The following is a 26,193-nucleotide window of genomic DNA, read 5'->3' as shown; positions in this document are numbered from 1 at the left end:
ATATATATAATAAAACAGATTTCAACTGAGTTCAATATTTGCATACCATACTAAAGAAAAATATTCATATATAGTAAATCAGTAAAATAATTTATAACAAATATATTAAAGCAAACAAGTACTCATTTTAATATGCACTCTGAATAAGTCACAAAAGCAAGAAACCGTTTCATTTACAGACGACAATTGTAACAAGGAAAATCTTTTAAAAAGCACTTCTCTACATAAAAGACTCTTATCACACTCTTATTCATGTGATACGCAGACCGTATTCAGCTCTTTCTTTAATTTGATATATGTTGGTATTTGAACAGGCTTTTATCATATTTATTAAACTTACTTATCATTTTGAAATATATCAATATTCTTGCTAAATATACTGAGCCAAAGTTAGCTTTAAAACTGTGAACAGCGTCGTTTAGGATAAACGAGTTGTCTACATTTCACTCAGCGTAGCAGAGTCAACAGAGTGAAAGAAATTGACACTCTCGTCCAATCAGGCAGAGTGTTGCATAAATCTTCCATTTTGATAAATTATCTATAATGCGTTATCAAGTAGTTTGATTTGCAAACTGAAGTCACGTGGCATAGGTAACGAAAACGAATTTAGACGGCGTCGCCGAAAAATGTTGCAGCCCATTATAAACCAACTCATTATGACACTTTATTACTAACCGCTATTACTTGCAAATGTATATACAAACCTGTTTTTAAAACTTCTTGATAGTTGAGCACGAGAAATGTTTTGGATTATTTTACTGACAAAGATCTTGACTAAAGGAAACAAAAAATCCTCAAAGCCTTCCGCTAGTATGGCACATTATGTAAATTACATTGCGAGCAATTTGCATGATGAATACTTTCGGATGAATTAACATACATAGAAAACAAGTCCGTGGAACATCTAATCGAATGAAAAGTGTATACGCGTATTGTGTTACACGCGAATGGAAGCTTTTAGGACGATGAGGTGGCTTACAAACCTCCCTGCACTGTTGTATGAAATTACGGTAAAACATGCGATGAAATGAACGAATAAATGTCGGGTAACATTACATGTAAGTGGATAACAGAGAATATTGTAAATGATCAGTAATAACAGGACCATGAGCAGACAGGGACAAATCTGCTTCCAAAATATGCTGTGTTTTGTCATAGTTTGTATAAACATCACAGAAGATAAATATGTCTTCGTGTGCAATTCCTTATGTGTTGGTTGCTCCAGTCTGTCGAACCCTCAGATGTAGTAGAGACCCAAAATATGATAAAGTATGGCAATAATAAATTCTCTTGTGGTTTTATTAGAAAGCTAAAATTACATTAAAGTCCGACGCCTTGTTTTGTTCATTAATGGCAATTATTTATTGTAGCAATTAAAGCGTTTTGTTATAAACCATTAACTGTACTGTATACCCAGTATAACTTTAAAACAATATAAAGCGTTTTCCACTATGATGTCCAAAAACAATTAATACAACCTACGTCATTTTATTATGTTCTTTAACCACAATATTCAACATCCCTATATAAAACATTTTCACACCCTTTAAATCCTGTAATGGCAGTTTGTCTGGACGTTGTTGTGAAAAAGATGTTCCTGCACGCAAGGCGGTTTTCTTGGCTTTTATGCGATTGAATATAATTATTTTCTTACATACTGATATTATATTTTACTTCTGAGGAACGTGCTGTGTTAATATTGTGCTAACTCATGATGCACTGACATGGATTCATGACTTCAGATATATATGGAACACAAACTTTTAAGCTCCTAGTGTGCATTTTTCAATGACCTTAGCTCTGGTCTAACTGAGGGAAATCCCAAACAGAACACGACATGCACAACTCCATATATAACATGTTTTACGAACTCTAAAGTCTTTTTGAGATGCAGGCTTCACAATCTTTTATGCCCTTTTATACACATTTTTGACTAAGTCAGTGGCCATAATTCTGGTCTGGCTGAGTGAAATCTGAAACAAAATTCAAGTTGCACAACTTCACATGCTGAATAAATATCCATGTACTAATTGCCCGCCCCCCCCCCCCCCCCCCCCCCCCCCCCCCCCCCCACACACACACACACACACGCGCGCGCGCACACAAAGAAAATGCGAGGGACCCAAAACTTTCATTTATAAAATGAGTGAAAATACGCCCCAAGCATGTCACTTTTATATTCACTTAGATGCCCTTTACAAAGGCGACGTCATACAATGGTGATGAAGACAAATTTGCTTGATGCCGGGCTTCTTTTACACTGTTATCTCCGTCTCGGAAAAATATTTCACGTAAAAGAACTGTATAGCTTATCATTTTTGTTGTTGTTGTTGTTTTATTTTTTATTCAAGCAAAATCAATGAAAATACAAATAAAGGTACATGTTTTATGAAATGTATCAGTTTATTTGTAAGTTACACCTAATTTTTCGAAAGATGATCTGCTCACTCTCAAAATTGTGATATATTATAGTATTCCCCGTAAGAACATAATCTATTCCCCCAAGTTTGTTAGACATTGTCGGATAATTTACTTACTACATATTTAAGTCAGTTTTCTATTAAACGTTATTCTTGCTTGGTGAACTGTTTTGCCTGGAATCGAGTATATAATTTGTTTAAAGCATAAATATCTGATTTCAATATTATTTTGTTCTATATTTTTTATAGAACTTTCCTGAAAATATATATAATTTAGGAAAATGCGTACAAAAGAGGAACATTATTCTGTATTAAGGATACCATACATACTGGATTAAGCCTACAATCAATAAGTATGCTCCATCAATCTTTCACAGAATTTGTTCCTCCCTCTATAATGCATGCAATTAATGTCAATTTCTTCTCTTGCGGAGAATTTCCTTGACTGTTTAGGATTTCATTAAAACAAGATTCTCGGATATCTCATTTTATGTTCCCGAGTCTCGCTTTTATGGCTTTTATACAGGACTATGAAACTTCATCTTCAATTTATAGCTTACAAAACATGTTCCTCATATTGAATCGGAACAATATTAATGTCAGTTTCCATCTGAAATTGTTTGTTTCAGTCACATTGTTTTGCTTCATTGAAAATGTCATTAGTAACTTTTATGTAATATCGAACACAAGTAATTTTACTTTCCAAATTAGTTTAAGGATCACCCTTTAAGGGATTGACGCCTTTATCTAATAATTAAATTGTATCATCTGTCTTAACTTCACTTTACAATAAATCCTAATATTTGAATTATTTGAGGTGTATATTGTTCAGTGGTGTTCTCAGCTTTTAAACGTAGCAACTCAATTCCTTTCTGTTAATAGTTTAACATATTTCAATCATGTTACAATCTTTCGATATATATATATATATATATATATATATATATATATATCATTCGTGCTGACTTTACCATTCTTTCATTTCAAAATCCAAATTTTCGAGTTTAATTCTCTCATCATTCTCATCAATTTATGACAGGGTTGAATTTTTCCTCGGTTTATGAATGAATGCGGCGACGTATTATGTCTTTGTCTCCCCGACCAAGCAACCCAGTGGAAATAATATTGTTGCCATTGATAAAATCAGGCTACTAATCACCTTGGCAACGCTTGTACCAAATGCAATTTACAATGACAAATAGGCCATCAAAACGATAAGCAGATCTTAATATTGACAGACAAGTGTCTTTCATCTTGGATAGGGGAAAAATAGTCGACAATCTTGAGATTATTTTCAATTATTTGCGACAGTTAACCTATCCAATGTCTAAGTGAGAAACCATTTATTCCTATCTTGCTATCTGCAATGAACTGGTACATTCAAGAAATCGCATTTTACCTGCGAAATTATTGAAATTTATTGGCCTTGTCTGTTCTCTCTCTACTCACAGGTCATGGATTTAATGTGTGTAGACTATATAGATAGAAGCAATTAAAACATCATGTTACAGATGCCAATGTTGTCATAAAAAAGCTTTTTCAATAATGCCATATGACCAACTTTTGGATAAGCAATGTACTTCAATGTAAGTCAAGGCATAGAATATACCCTCAATGGACATTATTAAGTGCGCAAGCGTTGATTCTTACTAGATGAGGCGATCCAGAATTATGTACTTGTCTTTTCATCTTAGAATATATTGCATTCAAGTTGTAAAGAATCGCTTTACCTAAATTGAAATAATTATGACATTTTAAAGATTTTCAATTAGGTATTGTTGAATTTGCGTCAATGCGATATACATATTTCTTAAATTTCTACCTAATGAACTTATGTATTTGCCTTTAAGGATTTGCAGCATTAAAATTAACTTTAAATGAAACAGATTTGTTGAAAAAAATCCCTTGCTTCATAAATTGCTCATATTTTGATCAACCAAAATGAATCATTTGACAGTTAATTTTGAGTTCATGTTTCTACACAGTTAGTGCCTCAGTTACATAAATTCTTTCACTGTACTCTGTCATAAAAGCTTCTAGACTATATCCAAACTTTAAGATATTGTTTCTTAAAATTGTTTTTTAATCATTGTTTCTTTTTTATTTGAATGTATTCAGTTTAGAATGAATGTTTTTCGTGTTTTACGAACCTGGTGGTAGGTTGCTCCTACGAAAGCATATCGCTGTCTTATTTATTTTTTATCGTATTCCGAAATACTGATGTAGAAAATATGAGTTTAAAACATTAAAGTGACCCGACTGAAAGCACTTTTTAAGAAAGAGAATTCCATTAATTCATTTAATGCTGGTAGAATTTGCATGATAGTACTGCACTCTAAATTTTCTCCCATCAGTCTTATCCCTGACGAAAAGGCATAACATAGCATCTCGCTACATTAGCTTACCGAATATATTTCATTCGCCACTCTCCTACATTGCTTTGAACATTTTAGTGCTGTTCACTCGCAGATTCATTAAGACTAGACTCTTGAATAATATGGCTTGTGATGCCAAGGCTCGTTTCATGCAACTCAAATTTAGACGAAAAATCGCAGCAAGCAATAAAATGTACATCGGATTTCGTATATTGAAACACTGTAATACTACAAGATTGAATGCTATTTTGTGTGCGCCAAGACGGTATAAATCACTTTGGAATTACAGGCAAATTCATGAATCGCACTAACAATTCTCGGATGATTTACCAATGTGTTTTATACAAACGAAACATTTTAAATGCATAAAAATTAAGTTTCTATTCTTTTATTTAAATTTTACAATAGCTTGGAACAAAGAGTTATTGGTTATAACCTTAGCTATTGATTTTTACAACTTTTCAAAAGAAAAGCAAAAAAAACGTTAACGGCTATGTTAAAGTGCATCTCACTTTCCCATAGCAATATTGTTTCCGATCTTAATAAACCACTCAACTCGTAAAAACTAAGTCGTGTTGATTCAGTTTTGATCTTTAATGGAAGAACAACTTCCAGTTATAACTGTATGATAGTTGCCGATTTTGAAAGATTGTTTTTTTTTTTTTTTTTTTTCTTTGTTTTTTTTTTCTTGTTTTTTTTTTTTTGCTCAACGACGCCGTTTTGTTTGTGTGATTTTGAGAATGACATCAAAACTTGCGAGCAATCGGAAAGGAGATGCATTGTTTCTACAGAAAATACATAGTGAATGAAAATGTTTTAGTTTTATTCGCATTTTGTTATTACAACTCCCGTCGCATATATATGTATAAAGCTATGATTAACTAAAATGATTAAAATATTTTGATAACCATGACTTTCGCCAATTAATGTAGACGATAGCGTTTGACTTTCAGTTAAATAACTGTAATCAGACTGTTGCACATGCAGTTGCAGGGAAAAAATTGAGCTGCGCCATGAGAAAAGTAACATAGTGCGTTTGCGACCAGCATGGATCCAGACATGCTGTTCGCTCATGGTTTCTCTCATTGCAATAGGCTTTGAAATCGAACAGCATGAATCCTGACCGGACTACACTGATACGCAGGCTGGTCTGGATCCATGCTGGTCACAAACGCACTTTGTTGGTTTTCACATGGCGCGGCTCAGTTCAAGATCGAAACATTATAAAGTTAACATTTTGTTATTACTTCATTATTCATTTTGTTTCCGAAGTTTGTGAACATAATTTATTTTGTCGCTGTGGCAAAACCGTTTGAAATTTATACACTTATCTTTAACGGGAAAGTAAATGCTTTGTCCTCCCCATTAGTAAAGACAATGAGACGTTTCATATTTCGTGCAAATGTAATTAAGCATAACACTGACCTATCTACCAACGACTTTTACAAAGTAAAAGTGCAAAGCTTTTTTTTAAAGACGCAAACTTATGCCTTACTTTCTCTGCGGTTAAAAATCCTTAGAGGTTTGAAATTGCTTGTCGCAAACAGTAACTCTGCCTAATTTTCTTATCACTCATCTGTTTTTGATAAGCAGATGAAATCACTTATGAATGAATGATATCTCAGCCTCCCAGACCAAAACAACTTAGACATTGTGCAACTGACAGACTCATTACTGCTGGCAACGTTTGTATTAAATGGACTTTTTGTGTGATGAATGAAATAATCTAAATGCTAACTTGATAATTTTATATTTCGGAAGAGCTTGTACATTATTATTCCACAATTTTGTTCGGGGATTAGAGACGTATTACAATTTATATGAACACAGCCAATGGTGGTACCAACGCGTTTTGTATTCCATCTTAAAAGCCAGTAAAATGAACATTGTTGTGTACAAAGTTTAATGGAAATAGACTAATATTTACCAAACAAAAGGTTCTATTTGTTCATTGTATACAAATGTCAAATCATTTCAGAGAATGTTAGCGCCTACCCAGAATCAATAGTATGACCTCTTAAGTGTATATATGTTACCTGACGTCTTTCTTGCTTTGAGTAGTGTTGCATTTTTTGATATGTGACTGCAAAAATACTTGAAACGTTGCAATACAACACTCGACATTCCATTATGTAAATCATGTTACGAGTTACTTGCACAACGAATATTTTCAGATAAATTTGCATAGTTTACACTGTTAACTATAATGACCGCGAAGCACCTCACAAGGAGAGTATGCATGTATTATGTTACACTTGACAGGAAGCTTTTACAATGATAAAGTAACAAACAAACATATTTGTTTTGTATTGTTAGAAAGCATAAAATATACAGCAAATGTTAGATTGTCAATTTAAGCCGAAAATAATGTATAGTTACATAATTACATCCGACATTCACGTCATGTTATCATTGTATTGAATCGAAAGTAAGACAAAACATATATTGCCTTCTTCCATACGGAGATAATCCTAGTATGCCAGATTAAATGCTATTTGCCAAGCATTTCTGTCAAATGACACATTCAGATTTCCTTGCACGCAAAATGGATTACTGCGATATAATGTAATTATATTTTTTCTCGGCTTCCTTACAGCCGAACGTAAATATTTCGTGTCAGTTATCGTCAGTGTGTTAACCGCGATGAATTGATATCCTCGGATAACGTATTGATTGCAAAACTTATATTTTAAATACAAAAGAACATCTGAGTTTCGTATAGGAAAATATTTGAGAGGTAGCAAATATATACATAAAAACAAAACATTTCTGTTAAGCATGGGTTCGGGTCCAACTCAGAATACATTGTAATGGCAACAAAGCTATGGAACGGACAGAAAAGTATTCAGAAAGTGAATATTCAAAAAATTAATTTACACTTTTAACCTTGATCTTAAATATATAAATGCACTGTACACCGTAATGTTGTGATACATAATTGAGCCGTGCCATGAGAAAACCAACATAGTGGCTTTGCGACCAGCATGGATTTTTTGACACACAAAATAATTTCCGTAAAGTCCCAGTTAACAAAAACAAAAAAACTTTTACCGACCTACCTGCCCTAATTTTCTTTAACGTGTTACCGGAAACAATTTGTTTTTGTTGGGCCTAAGCTTAAGTTAGTTTAAGAATTAACATAACAATAAAGCGTGGAGAAGGAGTTAGTACGATATTATAGTAACTTTGACATATTTTGCTTTCCAGTCGTTCGTGAACTGCACGATGGGAGTGTACAGCCTAGGACCAATATTAATGTGCTTTGGAGGAGTAAGCGCCCTTGCGTCTATAGTAATCAGTAAGTATATCCAGTCATTGTCAACTCATTGGATCATTCAACATAAGTATATTCTGTCTTCTCTTGTACTGCATATTCAATTGTTCTCCCACACTATGATTGTTTGGCGCAAAACAATAGAATGATAAATATGGACTACAAAAACTGATGGTCGGCTCCCAGTGGCTTTTTTCTAAAGTTGTATGCAATCGGACGGGCGGTATACCAACACTGCATTTCAACAATTCTGTTAAAAGTTGCTTCTGTACATAAAACTGTTTTATTTTCATGTTTAAACCCGATTGAGGCAAACCAAAATAATATGTCCTTTAATTTACTGTCGGTTGTTCGGGAAGTAAAGCATGGTGTCGTGTATAATGTAAATAGAACAACAAACGTTTATGCCCAAATGCCTTATTCATTATCAATAGTTTTCAAGACATAATCAAAAGATATTGCATACTTCTTTAGATATCGGCATTTTTGACAAGCATAGAAATGGCGAATGCCACAAGTCACTGAGGCTATTGGCGTCAGAAATAGACACCTTGTACTTTAAGCAGTACCAAGATTTAGAACTATAAAGTGGACTTTATTTAGCGATGTTGGCATTAAAAGTTTAAAACAGCGAACGACAGAAAGACATTACATTGTCATAACAGTATCGTTTCATGTGATTTGTTGCGATAGTTTAATTTTAACTGGAGACTGTCTTTTTGTTTCAATATAAGGTGAAATGGCGTAAGAGGTATACATAAGATGTTCAAGTACTGTCTAAAACAATCCTAGAAAATATTACCCGTGTTATCAGAATTGAATTAGCAAACATTTTGATGCAATTCTTTATGCTGATACAACAATAAATCAATGCGCCATGGACGCAGTACCTTGTATTTTTTTCCTGAGTTGAATATTTCATTGATAAAAGAAAGATCTTTCATATACAGATGTATAAACACATTGGCTCAATCTTTCAGGTTGCATAGCCAAACACATCAAACGTTTTGCATTCATTACTGCTGGTGCGACCTTTAATGTAGGTCTGTTGATTGTACTCTGGTTATGGAAGCCAGTCACCGAAGATGTTCCGAATTTCTTTGTAGTCGCTGCTTGTCTAGGACTATGTGACGCAATATGGCAAACCCAAACATACAGTATGTATTTTGAACAACTTTTGGTACGTTATCAGAAAAAGAAATTTAGAAACATTTTGCGATTTGTCTGAATAAAAAGAAACACTGTATTGATATTTTGAAGACTGCAGTAATTGTATTACTTCTCGATTAAAACCTTTTAATAATTAATTAATAAAAGCTTTAAAACGTTTATAATTTATATGATTGATATATTTAAATGTCATTTCTCACTCATGAGCAATCATGAATCACTCCCTCAACTTGGTTGCTTTCTATGTTCAAAGAATACTCTTTCAGATTTTGTTACCTATCACAACAGCAGTGTTAAAATACCATGTGGCGGCATTATGTTTCAATATTACAGTTCCGTCCAACCCGGTGCAGTGGGGCCTGGGCGGTGTTGTGCTTTTCATTAATTTATTGGTATTATTTGACCTTGTTGCGTTTTTTGTTTCCAAAGAACTGTCTGATATAGTTTATCAAATAGCACAACAGCAGTTTATAAATGTTTTGCGGCGACCGTAAAATCTTATCCTGTTGCTGAATGCCCTTGGACATCATGGGATCAACTCACAGTTTTTGTACACTATATTGCTTAAGTTAGAACGATGGGCGTGAGAGGGGTCCACATTTCATTACTTCTCACAATCATTTGATTTGTGTAACCAGCTACATGCTAGTTCAAACTTCAAACTTGTTTATGCAAGCACTGATATTTATGAAACTTTAGCACATGGAAGCTAAGTTAATCGTTTGGAGAGAATATGCCTGCATAATATGATTTACAGAAAACACTTTTTTCCGATTGCATTTTGCCAATTCTGCAATAGAACTTTATATACTTCAGAGATTGTTATAATTATTAGCTGAAAATTTCTAGCAATGAATAATATGCAAGCTTACTCATTAAAGGCAATCTTGGTTGGAGTACTTTTTGTTTGTATTAATATTACATAGAAATGGCATTAAGTAAGTCAAGTAATTCAGAACTTTCAAAATAGAAAGGCAAGAAAAATCTGAACATTCGTAAATTAAAGAAGGATTCTTTTCAAATATATATTTCGTCCGAACAGTCCTAAAAAGTTATATCCTCATATCTTTTCAACCTATTTGTAACTACTTTTTTATTTCTTTTTTTACTCTAAACAAATCAGATGTGAAGTTTTTCTAAAATGAAAAGAAAACAAAGTTTATGTTAAAAAAATGTAAAAAAAGATCAGTTTGGGGTATTTTGAGGTATCCGCCAATGCCATCGTTCTTATGCTTAAAATGATATTTCATGCATATAAAGATGAGTATACCGACATATTGAATGAGTTTATCCTTTTTTTAATTGAAACTACAATATGGTTGTCAGTGTTAGTTGTTTTTTGATTCAGATATTTATCAAATTGAATGTGAATTGCTTTTATATTCAAATATTTATCAATGTAAGTTGCATCTGGATTCTTTTATTTATCTTTTTTGTATTTTCAGCGCTATTTGGCATACTATTTGTTGATAAACAGGAAGCAGCTTTTGCGTCATACCGGATGTTCTACGCAACCGGATGTGCGATATCATTCGGATACAGTTTCTTTCTGTGCGTACAGACCAAAGTGTACATACTAGCTGGCATGCTGACTCTGTCACTGCTAATGTATAGTGTGATAGAGATGAAAGTACAGCTTCAGAGTCAACACATTAAAGACATCGTGGCATTCTGAGTTATTTGCGTTATTGCAAGTTAACATCACATCAAATAATGATGTCGTGCTGCAATAATTGGGCTAGTAAATCTGCATGATGTCGAAAAACATCTTTTTTATTAACAGCTGGGACTTTAAATGGCATCGTTTTACTCTATGTTGTAACAAGACAAAACAAATTACGTCTAAAACATCTTTTTTATTAACAGCTGGGACTTTAAATGGCATCGTTTTACTCTACGTTGTAACAAGACAAAACAAATTACGTCTGAAAACAAAAAGTAGAACGTTTATTTTGCGGAGCTGGTTTTTCTAGCTCCGGTCCTGTGTAGTCTGAAGTGGAACTGGAGAAAGGTTTAATTATAATGTGTATGGGTCCGTGATGAAGCGAACACGTAGAAATTTATAATAGGTCTGATGCCATCTAGGCTGCAAAGAGGTAAAAGTAATCGTTCAAGTAATAAATAGCCATTATAACTCTTCAATGGTTTGTCTTTGGGCTTCTTGTGTGTACATGTGTTGTACTTAATTGATGGAGATAATCTACATGGACAATTTTCACTTCATTTATTTTCTCGGTCAATCTTTGTATATCGCTGAACACGAATGCGAGAGGTGGAGAATGTAAATGGTGGCCATAAAATGTTTATGTACACCTATATAGTTTTTATTTTTTTATTTTCTATCATATGTTCAGCTTTGATCACCTGCTTTCGTCTGTGGCTCTGACTTACTGTAATAGACACCTGAATTAAATACAATATGTCGTTGACACTTTTTCGTGTTAAAAGGTATTAGGCCTATATGTACTTTAAATTGCATCAAGTTTTAACGTTACTTATAACATAATAATTATATACCTATTTATTTCAAACGAATATATATTTTAAATCATTAGCTGGGCATGAAACCTCAAGTGTTATGTATCCTATATAAATTGTGTCTATATAAAATTTTCTCTAAATTTTCTCTAAATTAATTACTATTGCTTGTTATAACTCTGTCTAATACCCCAGTCACACATACGGCGCGGAAAGATATGTTTAGCCACGGATACTGAGAAACATAGTAATCCGTATTGATCCGTACCTCAAAGTAGTAATCCGTATCAATCCGTACCAACACTTGGTCAAAACGTATTCAAGACTTATCCAAAACTTACAAGTTTCTCCAACTTCTGAACATGCACGAAAGTTTGAGCGATCCTAGCCATTTGAGCGTGACTTTAGTCCAACTTGGTTGAAACTTATCCATCCGTAGATAAACGTACTAAAACGTAGTTATCCGTACTGAAACGTATCTTGTCGTATTGATACGTAGCTGAACGTAGTTATCCGAGGCTGCCCATACTTATGCGTAGTTCAACCTAGTTCACCGCGGACCCGTACATGCGGTGGGCAAGTTGCCAGCCGCAGTAAAACGTAGTTCAACGTAGAACTTATTCGCGTTCTGTATTTTTTGTTCCCCGTTTTACACCATTTTTCCTGTACTAAGACTTAGTGCTCCGTACTTACACATGTTCCCCCACCCCACGACCTATCCCATCCGCACCGTACCTCACGCACGGACAAATGCGTATGTGTGACTGTAGCTTAAGGTATTATTTACTCATAATAACCTTAATATCATATGAATAAACCCATAATTAAATGTTTGAATGCTATTCTATTTTTCTATCATTCAACTGTCCTACCATCGCCATCCTAACAGTCAACCTACCTGATGAGACTATGACCTAGTCATGCAACTGGCTTGATGTATGTGACCTTGGCCACACAGCTACGGTTTGAAGAGAAGTAAATTTAATGTTTCTCGTATATTGTTGGTATTACGCGGTACAAATTCCTGTTTAGATAACACTTTATACTGTATACAGTATTCTTTATCATCCGTTTGTGTTATTTGAGTCTATGGGTTTTCTACACTTATATTCTGTTTATATTTCATTTATTCACTATTTTCATCATTATTTCCAAATTAGGTCAAAAGAAATAAAAACCTCATATGGATATACATTGTATTCACATTAACACTTAAGTCAGTCAATGTTGTTTGTGCAGTATGGCGGCTGTAAAAAGCCTCCGCGTATATCTATCAATATTGTTTTGTTACATCCCTCAGGGTCTGCAGTCAGTATTCATCGTGAGTGGTGTGTGGGCCCATCGTGAGTGGTGTGTGGGCCACGTCGTAAGTGGTATGTGGGCCGCATCGTGAGTGGTGTGTGGGCCGCGTCGTGAGTGGTGTGTGTGCCGCATCGTGAGTGGTGTATGGGCCGCTGCCTTCTTTGAATGAGGTTTTTTCCTGTTGGACTTCTGTCATTGTGATTTTAGGGATAATACGTTTTGTATCAACATTAATTTTACTGTTCACTGAGCATCTAGTAATAATACATGATGTACAATCGAAGTTCGATTTATATTTAAAAAAATACCAGTATAAATATATGTTCAATGATTTAAACTTTATTTAACAAGTGTTTGATTGAGGAGCCCTAGGCGACAGAAATAAATTATCCATGATGTTTATTGCCAAAGTGGCATATTTTTAAAATTGGTCTTGTTTCTTACACTCGTCCTTCATATCAAATTCAATACCTTTCGGTGACTTGTGGTGCGCTTTTGCAGGGTCTCTTTAAAATTCCTTATATGAAATAGCTTTCAGACCTTTCACGGGTGTAAAGAAACTGACTTTGTTTAGACTAGACATAACCCATTGCCTGCCAAGATGTACACCTGTATTCTAAATTGTAACTAAAGTGGTTGTCTTGCTGGAGCGCAATGCTTATAGCCAAAATGATCTAGGTATGTTTTCGTACAAACAAGATTTAAACTATTCTATATGTAGAATGAAGAGTGAACTTCAGACTCCGTGTTGATAGTTCGAATCTCAGTCCTGTCCCTGTACGAGATACGAGCCAAAGCTATACATCTTGGAGCAAAATAACCGCATTATCACCGGTGTCTCACAATCTTTGTCGCATATTTCTATTGTACAGTAACCTTATTCATACACACACAGATTTCAAATGACCAGAATATAGTCTCATTGGAATTACAAAATATTTTTCAATGCCCACGGCACGATTTCTTCTGCAGCCTCCAGGAAATAGTCCTTTTTATCGGTTGTTACTTTGTGCAGTCTTAAAACATTCTCATTCATCAGATGTTCAACATGGTACCCGAGACGACATGGTACCCGAGACGACCATCTACCGGGGTACCATGGTAGACCTCTGGTATGCGAGAATGTCTTAAAATTGCCAAATTAAGAAGAAGAAAAAAGATGCCCGTGTCGGGAATCGAACCTGGGCCGTCGCGACAATAAAACTTTTCCGCTGTCTTTACCAATACCGCGAGGGAGGAATATGTATTTACCGATTGTTCAATATAGATATTTATGATTAAGGCAGTGTACCTCGAGTAAAACGTTACAAACGCTTTTCGATTTTCATTGTTTCATTGTAAAAATAAGTAAAACCAACTCATTCTCGTGTGTTTTCATAACAAATTAAGTTTCAAAGTTTTCTACAGAAATGTAGCATTAATTTGTTAATTAAGTTTTGCCACTGGTTTTGGAACATTTCTTGTTTTCAACCAACTCTCTTTTTATTGCACTGTTACCAAGTTTATGACTGAGCTAAAAGAAATGTTATATTTGAGGTCATTTACCATGCTTATACTTCTTTAATGATGACCAATAATATGCTCTCTGTTACAAACATTGCATGATGAATTTATCAGAAGTACCTGAAGCATGCGATAAAATTCAAGTGCGTAATGTCAGATTTTATAATGATAAAATTGTATTTTACAATTTTGCTGAATCAGCATGGAACAATATTAACAGAAGATTTAAAGTTCGACAGAAATTTTGTCTCCTGAATCTAAAAGGATCATGATGTTCCTCCTTGTTTTACACTTTTAGGTCAAAAACAAAAACAGAATGTCAGGTTATATTACCAATTTCCCGAACCATCAAAAACAATTATAATATTTTTATACTCTGATAATTCTGCATCATCAATTCCATTTAAATGCTTTTTTTTTTGCTTAAGCATTTCTTTGAAGAGAATTTCCTTAAAACGGAACGGATTTCTTGGAAATGATTTGATTGTTTTTCTTTTCTCACAGATTAATTTGCTCTTAACTGCAGAGGAACGTATTACATATTTTGCATGAGAAGTCGCTACATTATTCCTTTTAGAGATCCAAAGACAGTTAATTGTTTTAGACTGTATCTTCAACCTTAACGTTGTCATATATAACCAATCATTTGATTATTGAATATTCATCTTTAAAAATTCATTATCTTTTGTTGTTGTTATTTTAGATATTATATTCAGATGTGTTCATGTCTTTTTCTAAAGAAAAAAAAAGTAAATACTCCCTTCACTCTATCTAAAACAAAATATGTAACTGTCTCTTCTCTGAATATACATTATATTTTAGCGTTAATATCGTGGAATATCCCCTAAAACATATCTCATTTTGTCTCCAAATTATTAGGCAGTGTCGAGTTAAACGGTTACAAAATCTTAATTTATTTACTTCTGCATGATTTAAGTATTTCTGATAACTTCTTTTCCTAAAGACAGAGGGGATCACTTTTTGAATATTACAAAAATCGTTTTCAATCCAATTTACTATAATTATTGTTTGATGAAACCATTCTGAAATATACATTAAATTTTATAAAAATGAACACATATTTGTTCAAAAAGGAATTATGAATGTGTTTTGAATGCTCGGTTTAAAAATAGTGGCTGGCAGAAGTTTGCCTTAAAATATCAAAGCCATTTGTTGTTTTTTTGTTGTTGTTTTTTTTTTTCGCTAAATACTTCCATTTCTATTGATATCTTAATATGTCTTAATATACGATTAATGTCTCCTTTTTCTCATATAGATTTAGGGTTGATCAATCGCAAATTCATCATTAGGTTATAAAGTATTTCATCTTACTTGCTTAGATTCGCTTTGAAATTGATGATTTCTATATTTATCTGAGCTCGTCCCCTTTTTGATTCGTGCTTAAATTTGTAGGTTACATGAAGTAAAATTTACTCTTCCCATAAAAAATAAGAAGACAATTTTGTGTTACGAAGACCGGCCACGGTTCAAGAACAGTTGAAAAATAGCACATTATGGCCGGGTTGTTAAATGGAAGGGGGTTGTTGGGTTTCTTTACAACAAAGAATAAAGATGTGGACAGGGATAGAGGTAATCTAATTATTTGCATATTTAACTTTAAAATAACATCAAGAGTTAAGAAACTTAGGCCATTCTATAGGAATTATAAAGATACATTGATTTGTGATGACAGTCTACTTAGAGTTTGTGATTTTAACTTTAGCTTTGAGCTAAGTTTCCCATTCAAAAACAAACATCCAAAGCAAGTTTTCAATAAGGATACAAAAATGATTAAATCATCATACTCTGACTTCAGTATTTCCGTGTTTAATTGTGTTTTCTATACAGATTACTTCCTATATTAATCAAATAATATTGTTTTCCGACAGTACGGTAATCCTTAAATGGCAATCTAAATGCTAATTGCCTCTTTAAAAAAATGACGCATTAAAATTTCCTGCATGAAAATGGATTTCTTGGAAATATTTGTAGTGATTGTTTTTATCGCAGAAAGTGACATGTTTTAATGTTTGTCATGGTATAACTGTGGCCCACAAATAAATTACCTCCAGAACATTTTTGGCATGATATGTTGTTTGTTTGTTTGTAAGCTTATTTTAGCCGCCACTGGTGACCCATATGGAAGGCTTCTTTAGAAGGCTGCTAGTAATATTAGTGGGAAGATATTGCAAGATACAGAAGGCGCTCCGATTCCAGAAGCTTCCCTGATTCTTTAGTGTGCTAAATGGAAAGTACCTATACATCCCAGTGTTAGTATTCATAGTTGGAGGATATGTGGTCGAACCCGTGACCCCTGGTTTCGTAGTCAGACAGTGTTACCACAGGACAACGGCGTCCGCTCCGTCACGGTATTACTGTGGACAACATATCAAGTACCTTCTGAACTAGTGTGCCATGCTATAAGTAAATATTTTAATTTGCTGTAGTGGCATGTGTTATATGAGGTAAATTTGAAACCAGTTGTTATAAGATTATACAATTCTGTGAATACCTGGCCCCACGGACCTGCAAGTAACTTTCAGTCTTTATACACATATTCAGAATGTTCAAATTTGAAAATATATGTTACATACATATTATTAACCTGGCTCCCTGGCTGCATGGTTATTTTGTTATATAAATACTGCAAGCAAAATAAGAAAATCTTAAGCCTCTAAAATAGCACATTTTATCTGATGGCTGAACCTATGTTCGGAGCCAGGGGCAATAAAAAATGTCAATGTAGAAACAACCTGCTGGAGTTACTTCCCTCTTAATGAATAAATTTAAATAAATGTAAATAAGAACAAACATAAGGACGGGAGCCAGTCTAACATATTATTAAACAATGATGTTGATTTTATAAAAAAATCGTCGATTTAATTAATAAGTTCTTCGCGGGGCTGTTGTTATAAGGAACTGTAAAACTGAGGCCCACATTATACAACACCTCCTGATTGTAGCAATTTCCGTTTTTCGAGTTTTTAATGCGAAGAGTTTACCTGTGAAGAGAAAAAGAGATAAATATTCTATCAATGAAACGCCATCTGTTCAAGGAATTTTCGAAATTGGAAATAAGAACAGGTGGCTTTACCTTGCATTACTGTCATCCGGCCGTTGAAGAAAGACGCAACAATCTCAGCTTTGATTAGGGAGTCTTAGGTGTATTAACCAAAGCAAGATAAGACAACAAAATGTCTATTTCTTACGTGAAGTATACACTTCTTAGAGTATAACAAAACTAAGCTGTCTACTTATTTCTTTCGGTCATTCATGAAACAAGATTAATGTTGTTAGCTACACAATGGGAGATTATAGCCTACCCAGCAAACACACCACGTTGTTACAACGTTGTTATGACGTCTTTTCCTGACGTTGTAACAACGTTGTTTTTTGGTTGATAATGAAAGGTGCGTTGATGTCTTGTCACAACGTTGGAAAGACGTCTTTTCTGCAACGTTGGAAAGACGTCTTGTCCACAACGTTGGAAAGACGTTGTTTTTTGGTTGATAATGAAAGGTGTGTTGACGTCTTTTTCACAACGTTGGAAAGACGTCTTTTTCACAACGTTGGACAAACGTTGTTTTTTGGTTGATAATGAAAGGTGCGTTGACGTCTTTTTTGCCACCTTGGAAAGACGTCTTTTTCACAACGTTTGAAAGACGTAGTTTTTTCTTTGATTGTGAAAGGTGTTTTGATGTCTTCTGCAGTGTTGGAACGACATATTTTTCACAACTTTGGAAAGATGTATTCTTTACATTTGAATGACATCTTTTCTCAATGTTGTTTCGTCTAAAAGCACAAAAAAAAAACCCCAACAGTCTATGGTTTTAAACAAAAGTGTACTGAATAATAGAATAGTCACAAGACGTATCTTAACATACTGGGTCTAGTAAGAAAACATACTAAATATGATTCAACTGAAATGTTTTTATTAAAAAGTACATATACCATTCAATCAAAAATAAATTTTGTTGATGCATGTAATCTGTAAAAAGAGCTGTTCAGGGACAGCAACAGTCAATCGACTATTCAACAGCTTTTTAACAAAATATTTCATCAATGAATACAATGATAAACACTTGTGGAAATGGGCAACCATTTTGCTTGAATGTAATAAAGTGTCATAGCATATACAAACAAGAACTGTCATAGAAGCAGCATGTTTAACTATTTTAAAACTTGATACCAAGTGAAGAAACATTATCTTGAATTCTAGCATAAAACTGCTGTTATTGTCACTTTTCGGGGGTGTCTTAACAGGAGAGAAAACGTATATTAACAGAGAGATTCTCGTGCTCACATGCTGTTGTAACACCTTTTTATTTAAGCGCGTTCCGTGGCAAAGCGTAAACGTATTACGGCCCCAAAACGAATAATTCAAAAGGAAATGACATGAACGTGATAAAACAAACTTTACCGCGCATTTCATGGGAATTTAATGACGTTGAGGGACAATATATTCATTTACTTGGTTTTGCGTTTTATGCCAGAATAGCGTTAGCGCATGTTATTTTCGTGTTATAACATCTACAGAATCCCTCGGGAATCATTGGTACCTGGCTTGGGTACCAACCAATCCCTCGGGATTCTGGAGATGTTGTAACACGAAAAACATGCGTTATCCCTACACAATTACTTTATGTTTGAACAAAAAGCATTGAATAATAGCCATAAATGAGTGAAACTGCCTAAAATTCCTTTAAATAATTCAAGAAATACTGGTTCGATACCACACTTCGGTCTGTGAAATCTGATCTTAGATGCTGACAGAAAACAAGTAGGATAGCTCTGCATATAGTTTGTACAGTCTAGCTAAAATCTTAAAGTTACCCACAGTTTGGGTGAAATTTTTCAACATCTTCCTTTCAAAAAGTTTAGCAGAGAATGTGTATTTGACACAGAAATGTGATCTAAAACGGTTGAGAATAAAATTTAGATATTGGTAAAAATGCAACAGGAATGTAAATTTTCTGCAATATTTCAAATTTAGTATACTACATTCTGCACAAGATTGATTGTTATTTAATGGAATATCTTGCTTAATCATTCCAATAAGTTTGACTGAACCAATTGCCAACTCCAAAAAAGACCATAATTTATCCAAACTCGTTGACAGAGTTATCTGCTGTTGCCTATAGATGGAAATCATGATAGTAAGTAAGTGTTCAAAGTTTCAAAGCCATATGTCAAATAGTTTTGACAAACAGGTACTTGTATGCAAACTGAACCAATTTCTAAGTACAAAAAGGCCATAATTCAGCCAAAATAGTTGACAGAGTTATGAACACTTACTTACAGATGGCGATCATATAATAAACAAGTGTTCAAAGTTTCAAAGCCACACATCAAACAGTTTTCACAAAACATGGACTGGTAAGAAATTGTACCAATTTCCAAGTCCAAAAAGAGTCATAATTTAGCCAAAATACTTGTAAGAGTTATGTACTCTTACCTACAGATACAGACTATGGTATAATAATAATCAAGTGATAAAAGTTTCAATGTCATATGTCAAACAGTTTACACAAAATATGAACTAGTAGGAAATAAAAGGTACCCTAATTCAGCAAAAGTCCTTGATAGAGTTATGTGCCCTTGCCTAAAATTGGATATGGTGATGATAACAAGTGTTGAAAGTTTCAAACCTTTATCCCCAAAGGTTTTGCCAAAATGTAAACTGGTACCAAAAACTTAACCAAGGTGTGACGCAAAGCTGATGCCGTACCGAGTAGGATAGCTATTCTTATAGTTCAAATAGTAAAGTTATAAAGGTCCAATTGCGGCATCTTTTATGCAGTTTTCGAAAATGATTTTAATAAAAAATCTTGCAAAAAAGTTCTATGTAGAACAATCTGAACAAATTACATTTTTTTTCATATATAACTTTCAGCCAGGTCATTTAATATTGATTTATGTGACAAATTATTTTTATTATTCTCAAAATCACTACAAATGGATAAAGTCTGCCCATCACTTAGCTTGAGACAACATTAACCTTAACCAACAAATTCTTGATTTTGCCTTGTGAATGAGTAATCTAATCCATTCACAAAAATATTAAGAATAAATAAAGTAAAGTTTAAGTGTAATGGACTGGCAAAACAATGAACAAACAACTGCAAATTTTTGAAAAACAATTCATTGTGCAAACTTTTTTTCTCGAGATACTATTTGAAATTTCTTCAACTTGTAGAATTTTAAATTATCTGAAAAAAATTCCAATAACACTGTGCATCCAGAAAATGAATTGGATACAAGTTCTTCAGTTTTGTATACAACAAAAAATCAAACTTAACTTGCACTGTTTTCACACATTTCATGTATATCACTTTTCAGCTGCATTTAGAATTTACTGAAAGATTCATTTTGTAAGTAGAACTGTTTTGCATTTAACACATTTTAAATTCAAATGTTTGTGTTTTAGAACAGATTACACAGTATGTAAGTCATGATTTCTGCTATTTCACTATTTCAGATTTCCTTTTGAACTGGATTTCTATCCGATAGTGCATATATCAGTCACAGGCACTTCTCCCACTCCTAGCTCCCCTTCCTGGTCCTATGTCTACGCAGGCTGAAAATATACATTTTAACACACATGTAAACTTAAACGTTTTGTTAAAAACTAGACGATGATCACACATATTAGAATTATGTATAAAGTTAAATGTATGGTAAGGTGACGGTGTATCATTTTTAATGCATGACATACTAATTTCTTTACTTTATCACAAAGTTTATACGGTAATACAGTGGGTGGGATAGCGCCGATGTCGTGAATTCATTTCGGACATACTGAGTTTTTTTAAAAATTTCTGGAGCCCTGAATACATTGGACGGGTTCATTCAAATGCTAGAATTTCTATTCTTACTAACACCATTCTCACGTAAGTATGATCAAATATCATTTCTTAAATATTTACCCTTCAAGATCGAAAACAATGTTGTCCTTTCTTCTCCCAGTTTGCTTTTCCTCTTATGTTAACATGGTCATTAGTTTCATTGTCATCAACCTGTGAAACAGAATGAATTTGGTGATAAAAAGTTAATAAAAAAGGTACAATTTGAATCTATATCACTAAAAATTAAATCAATAAGACAAGTATGCCAAGGAGCAGTGTTGAGCCCGCCAGCTGTCAAGTGGACCTTGGACCTAGGCACCTGGTTCTTGCGCATGACACTCCGTCTCATAATGGTAAACATTCATGCCAAGTTACATCAAAATCCCACTATGCATGAAGAAGAACTGCTCTGGACAAACTTCAGTATGACCGTAGGCCTCTTAACTGTGACCTTGACCTTTGACACAGGAACATGGGGTTTACGCATTGCACACCTTCTTACTTAGGTAAACATTCATGCCAAATATAAACAAGATTGGTTCATGCATGTGTAAGTTATGGTCCGGACAAAATCAGACAGACACAAGCACATACATCGAAAGTGGCGACTATATCGAGCTCACCGTAAGTGGGTTCAACAAAAACTCGACACAAGACAAATACAACTCTTGCATAATTATTATTTTTCAGTCTCTTAAAGTATTCTTCTAAATTTAAAACATGCACAAAAATGCTTGTGAAACACGATTCAGATGAGTTTCAGTTAAGTTCACGCATATTTTATTCAAGAGGAAGTAAAAAACAGGTAATAAATTTATGGAAACTTTATTCCAATATTACTTACTTATCAAACACCATGATACCCTTGTACAGCTAGAAATTGTGCCACTGGTCCATGAGTAAGTGTTGTATATAAGCAGAAGATAAAGATTCTATTCACAGTCCCTCATGATGTTCTTCCAACAGCAGACAACATGGAAACCTGTCAACAGCAAAAAATTTCAAATTAGAGCTACTTTGTAATAATCTACATTTTAAGCACACACAACAGTAGTACACCCATGCATAAAATAAATTTTGAGAATTTACTGTCTTGCATTTTAGATGTAAACAACCTTGAATCAGTTTCACAACTAGTTTACGGTTAACCTTTAGTCTACTAGCAACAAGTGATTCTGCCTTTGCGACCAGTGCAGACCAAGATCAGCCTGCACATCTGTGCAGGCAGATCATGGTCTGCACTGTTCGCTATTCAGTCAGTAAATTTTCAGTGAACACCCCTTCGAAAAATAGATGGTACTGTCCAAACTGAACGATGGATCAGTTCATTTTAGAAACTTAGCAGGGTAAAGGTTAATGAAAACTTATGCCTGACTAAACTCAGACATACCAAAGTCTTTGTAAAACAGATCCTAGGTTTTCTGAACGAGGCATATATGTTACTAGTCAAAATAATTCGCCGTTCAGATTGTTTTATATTTGTGACGGGCAATCTAAACGTCAAAACTTTGAAGGACCAAAATAATGGAATATAAATCACAGTACACAGTCATGTAAAGTTATTGGTTTTGCGTTTTTCGCATATTTGCATGTAGAGACATGGTAAACTTTAATCGTGTACAGTACATACATACATATAAATCACCAGAAACTAAGTAATTTTGGATATTATTTGATAATTTTGGCATAAATCATTGAGAAATTGAATCCCCGTTCAATACATGTAAGTTTATTTGATTTTGAATTTATGACTAATGTTTGAAAATAATCGGCATTTAAACCTATAGCATGTAAAGCGTTGGCAGCGATGAAAATTTCATCGGAAATTGCTTCAACTATTTTGGTCTTTCCAGTGTTTGACGAAAGTGGGGATACTGCCCATATGAAAAGAATTATCCCAACATTTCCTAGGATCGCATCAAATTAGTTGGACTATTATGTTACTTGTGAAGAGAATCATCAGGCATCAAACGAATGTGAAGCACTATAATAAATTATATTATATGGAGATGTCCAAATACAACGTAACAGATTGTTTCGGGACAGTGTGATAACTTGACTGTCGCTGTCTCAACATGTCTAAACTTATTTGGCATGATTTCTTTCAGGAAATCTCTAAAACATGTGACGTCACGCAATGGCTTTGACTACAAACAAAATGTTAAAACTGTTGATTTTATGTTAGTCAATATGGTGACAGCGACAAGTAAGCATACATGTAGTTCCGGCTATATTTCTGTTGCCTTTAGATAATGGAACAACCTGTTCACACTGGCACTTCTGTTAAATTTTCTTGTTGTATGGTGGATGGCGTGTGAATGCATTGCACGTTATTATGCAGAAGGGGGGATGCCCATGGGCAGGGACTTTTTTCATATACAGACTTTTGGTGGCTTGATGGAATTTTGATCAGAATTGATAAAAAAAATATTGATAGAATCTGTGTTTTAAGAATATTGATGCAGTTAGAAAAACATCACTGTTTACAAAAAAAAACAACATGGACGTCTAGCCACTCACTGTCTTATCAGTTCTAAAAATAGAAACTACAACTTTTGTTTACAAACACCATCTAGTCTAGTCCTATATCATGACCCGCATAAAATTAGTTTGACTACCACACCCCTAGCCGCTTCCAACAAGTAATGCTGTTTGGTGACAGATATCAACATACAAATGGCATGTAACTGTTAGACACTAAGCATACTGAATTTATAAACTAAAAACCCTTTGTCAAAACCTTTATAATTTATGGAAAGTTCAATTTTTTTGCACTGTAAACAGTAAAAGACTGCAAAATGTTGGCAGTCTGATCTTCATCGCATGCAAGATATTTTAAGTAAGTCCATTTCTAGCCTAAAATGCATAATTATTAATTTATCCTCATGCAGCACAACAATGTCAACATACAAATTACCGGTAATAGGCCTACCGCGAAAATATATGACAATATAAGTTATAGCTATAACTTCAACAGTTTTAAAAACGTCATGACAAAAAATAACTGCTGTAAAAACTAACAACATACTTACAGGTGGAGAAGCCATGATTTGACATAATCTGTACAGGGCGCTTTTTAAATACTTCCACGAATTTTCAAAACTCCGATCAACAACATGAACGGGCGCAAAAAGGCACGTGAGCTAGACCTGTTTTGATTGGTCAATTTCGAACACATGTCGGAAATCATGGGACGGAACTCTTTCGAGTTAATGTTAGATGGTTAATGTTACTAACCTCACGACATGACGAATAGCGCTAAACGACAAAAATGCAATAAAGTATTCACGCAATGAAATTATTTTTGCAGCTTGAAATATTTTAAAGTTTCAGTAGATTTAATGACGTTGTTCCAACGTTTTTACAACGTCGGAATAGCGATGTCGGATTTTGGTCGCTGTAAAGCCGTTGGAACAACGTCGGGATAGCGATGTCGGACTTTGGTCGGTGTAAAGCCGTTGGAACAACGTCGGAATTAGCGACGTCGGATTTTGGTCGCTGTAAAGCCGTTGGAACAACGTCGGGATAGCGATGTCGGACTTTGGTCGGTGTAAAGTCGTTGGAACAACGTCGGATTCTGGTCACCGACGTCGCGACCCCAAAACAACTATAAAAAGACGTCTTTGCGACGTCGTGTGTTTGCTGGGTAAGACCAATATTGATGTGTTTAGGTGAAGTTATTGCCCTTCCATTGTGCCATAAGTGCATGTTATATCGTATTTGATCGCACTTCTCCATCCCACATCCCCCACCCTAAACACACACAAACACGCACGCACACACGCACGCACGCACATACACAGTAAGTAAATAAGTCATTCGTCAGGGTACTAATCACGATCCTTTCAAATTGTACAATTTTATAAAATCGTTGATTTTTTTATATTTCAGGTTAAATAGCTAACCATACAAGCCTTTAGCCTTTACAAGTCCCCCGCCGTTGTTTCACAGGAACAAACTTATGATTTGTCCCCGCCCGTCATTCCGTCAGGTAGTTGTCAAACACACAATATGGGATCCTAACAAAACTTTAAAAGAACAAAATATTTGTCATTAAACGGATAGATAGCACTATGGAGAAAATGCGATCACATTAAAGGGGTTGCTATGGCTACAAATAGTCCAAAAAATGACGAAAGTAGCAAAGCGCGATCCTACGATAACAAAAGATACAAGATATTTTTCATGAAATTTGAAACATCAGTACCTTTACGAAAATAGGATCTGTTTTACAGCTGTAAAACGTCTGTAAAAGACCTGTATTTTGAAATTACAACTGTAAAAGACCTGTAAGTGGAGAATTACAAGAACTACAGTTGAAATTTACAGTTGTAAAAAAATTGCAGTTCTCAAAAATACAGTTGTAAAAATTTTGATGAAAGTTACTGCTGTAAAATGGTCATGTCTCAAAATTACATCTGTAAAAAATTTTGGAGGGAAACAAGAGTACTGTCAGCCATCTTTAATGCATTTTGGCGGGATATAACTGAAATTCACTGGGACACCACATTATCTAAAATATTGGAATTTTAGGCATTATCGAGTAAGTGCAAATGTTTGATTATCTAATAGATTTGTAAAAGGGCATGTGTAAACACCTGTAGTAACAAAATTTACTCTTTATTTGAAAGTGATAAGTCTAAAGGAAAAATTACAAAATTGTAATATGTTTTCACGACATAGAAAGTTTTATAAACAAGATATGATGCATAGTTTATACTTTGTATCCTTCTCTTTAACTTTTTTGCAATGGCTATACTAGAAACATATTTCATATTGTTCTTTACTTACTAGATCATTTATTTTGCCATTTACTTAGTAATTCA

General features: G+C 34.1%; 1 protein-coding gene and 1 long non-coding RNA gene across 7 annotated transcripts in view; one reads left to right on the top strand and one right to left on the bottom strand.

Annotated features, from left to right (window-relative positions):
• LOC123535304 (protein unc-93 homolog A-like) overlaps positions 1-12,559 on the top strand; it is a 135,710-nt gene extending 123,151 nt beyond the window's left edge. For all 6 annotated transcript variants that reach the window (XM_053519587.1, XM_045317910.2, XM_045317909.2 and 3 more), the window contains 3 exons: positions 8,003-8,093; positions 9,050-9,226; positions 10,685-12,559. In XM_053519587.1, the coding sequence (XP_053375562.1) occupies positions 8,003-8,093; positions 9,050-9,226; positions 10,685-10,914 (498 nt within the window). In that variant the 3' untranslated portion in view covers positions 10,915-12,559. The remainder of the gene's footprint in view (positions 1-8,002; positions 8,094-9,049; positions 9,227-10,684) is intronic.
• Positions 12,560-18,437: 5,878 nt separating this feature from the next.
• On the bottom strand, positions 18,438-24,549 carry LOC123527360 (uncharacterized). The gene is made up of 4 exons (XR_008366445.1): positions 24,400-24,549; positions 22,212-22,349; positions 21,449-21,538; positions 18,438-21,099 (listed from the first exon to the last, which is right to left on the bottom strand). It is a non-coding gene; the product is annotated as an uncharacterized LOC123527360 (long non-coding RNA).
• Positions 24,550-26,193: the final 1,644 nt, after the last annotated feature.

Source organism: Mercenaria mercenaria, chromosome 12, assembly GCF_021730395.1.
Source record: "Mercenaria mercenaria strain notata chromosome 12, MADL_Memer_1, whole genome shotgun sequence".
NCBI classification, from domain to species: domain Eukaryota; kingdom Metazoa; phylum Mollusca; class Bivalvia; order Venerida; family Veneridae; genus Mercenaria; species Mercenaria mercenaria.
The sequence above is the reverse complement of the archived record's forward strand: the minus strand, read 5'-3'. Positions and strand labels throughout refer to the sequence as shown.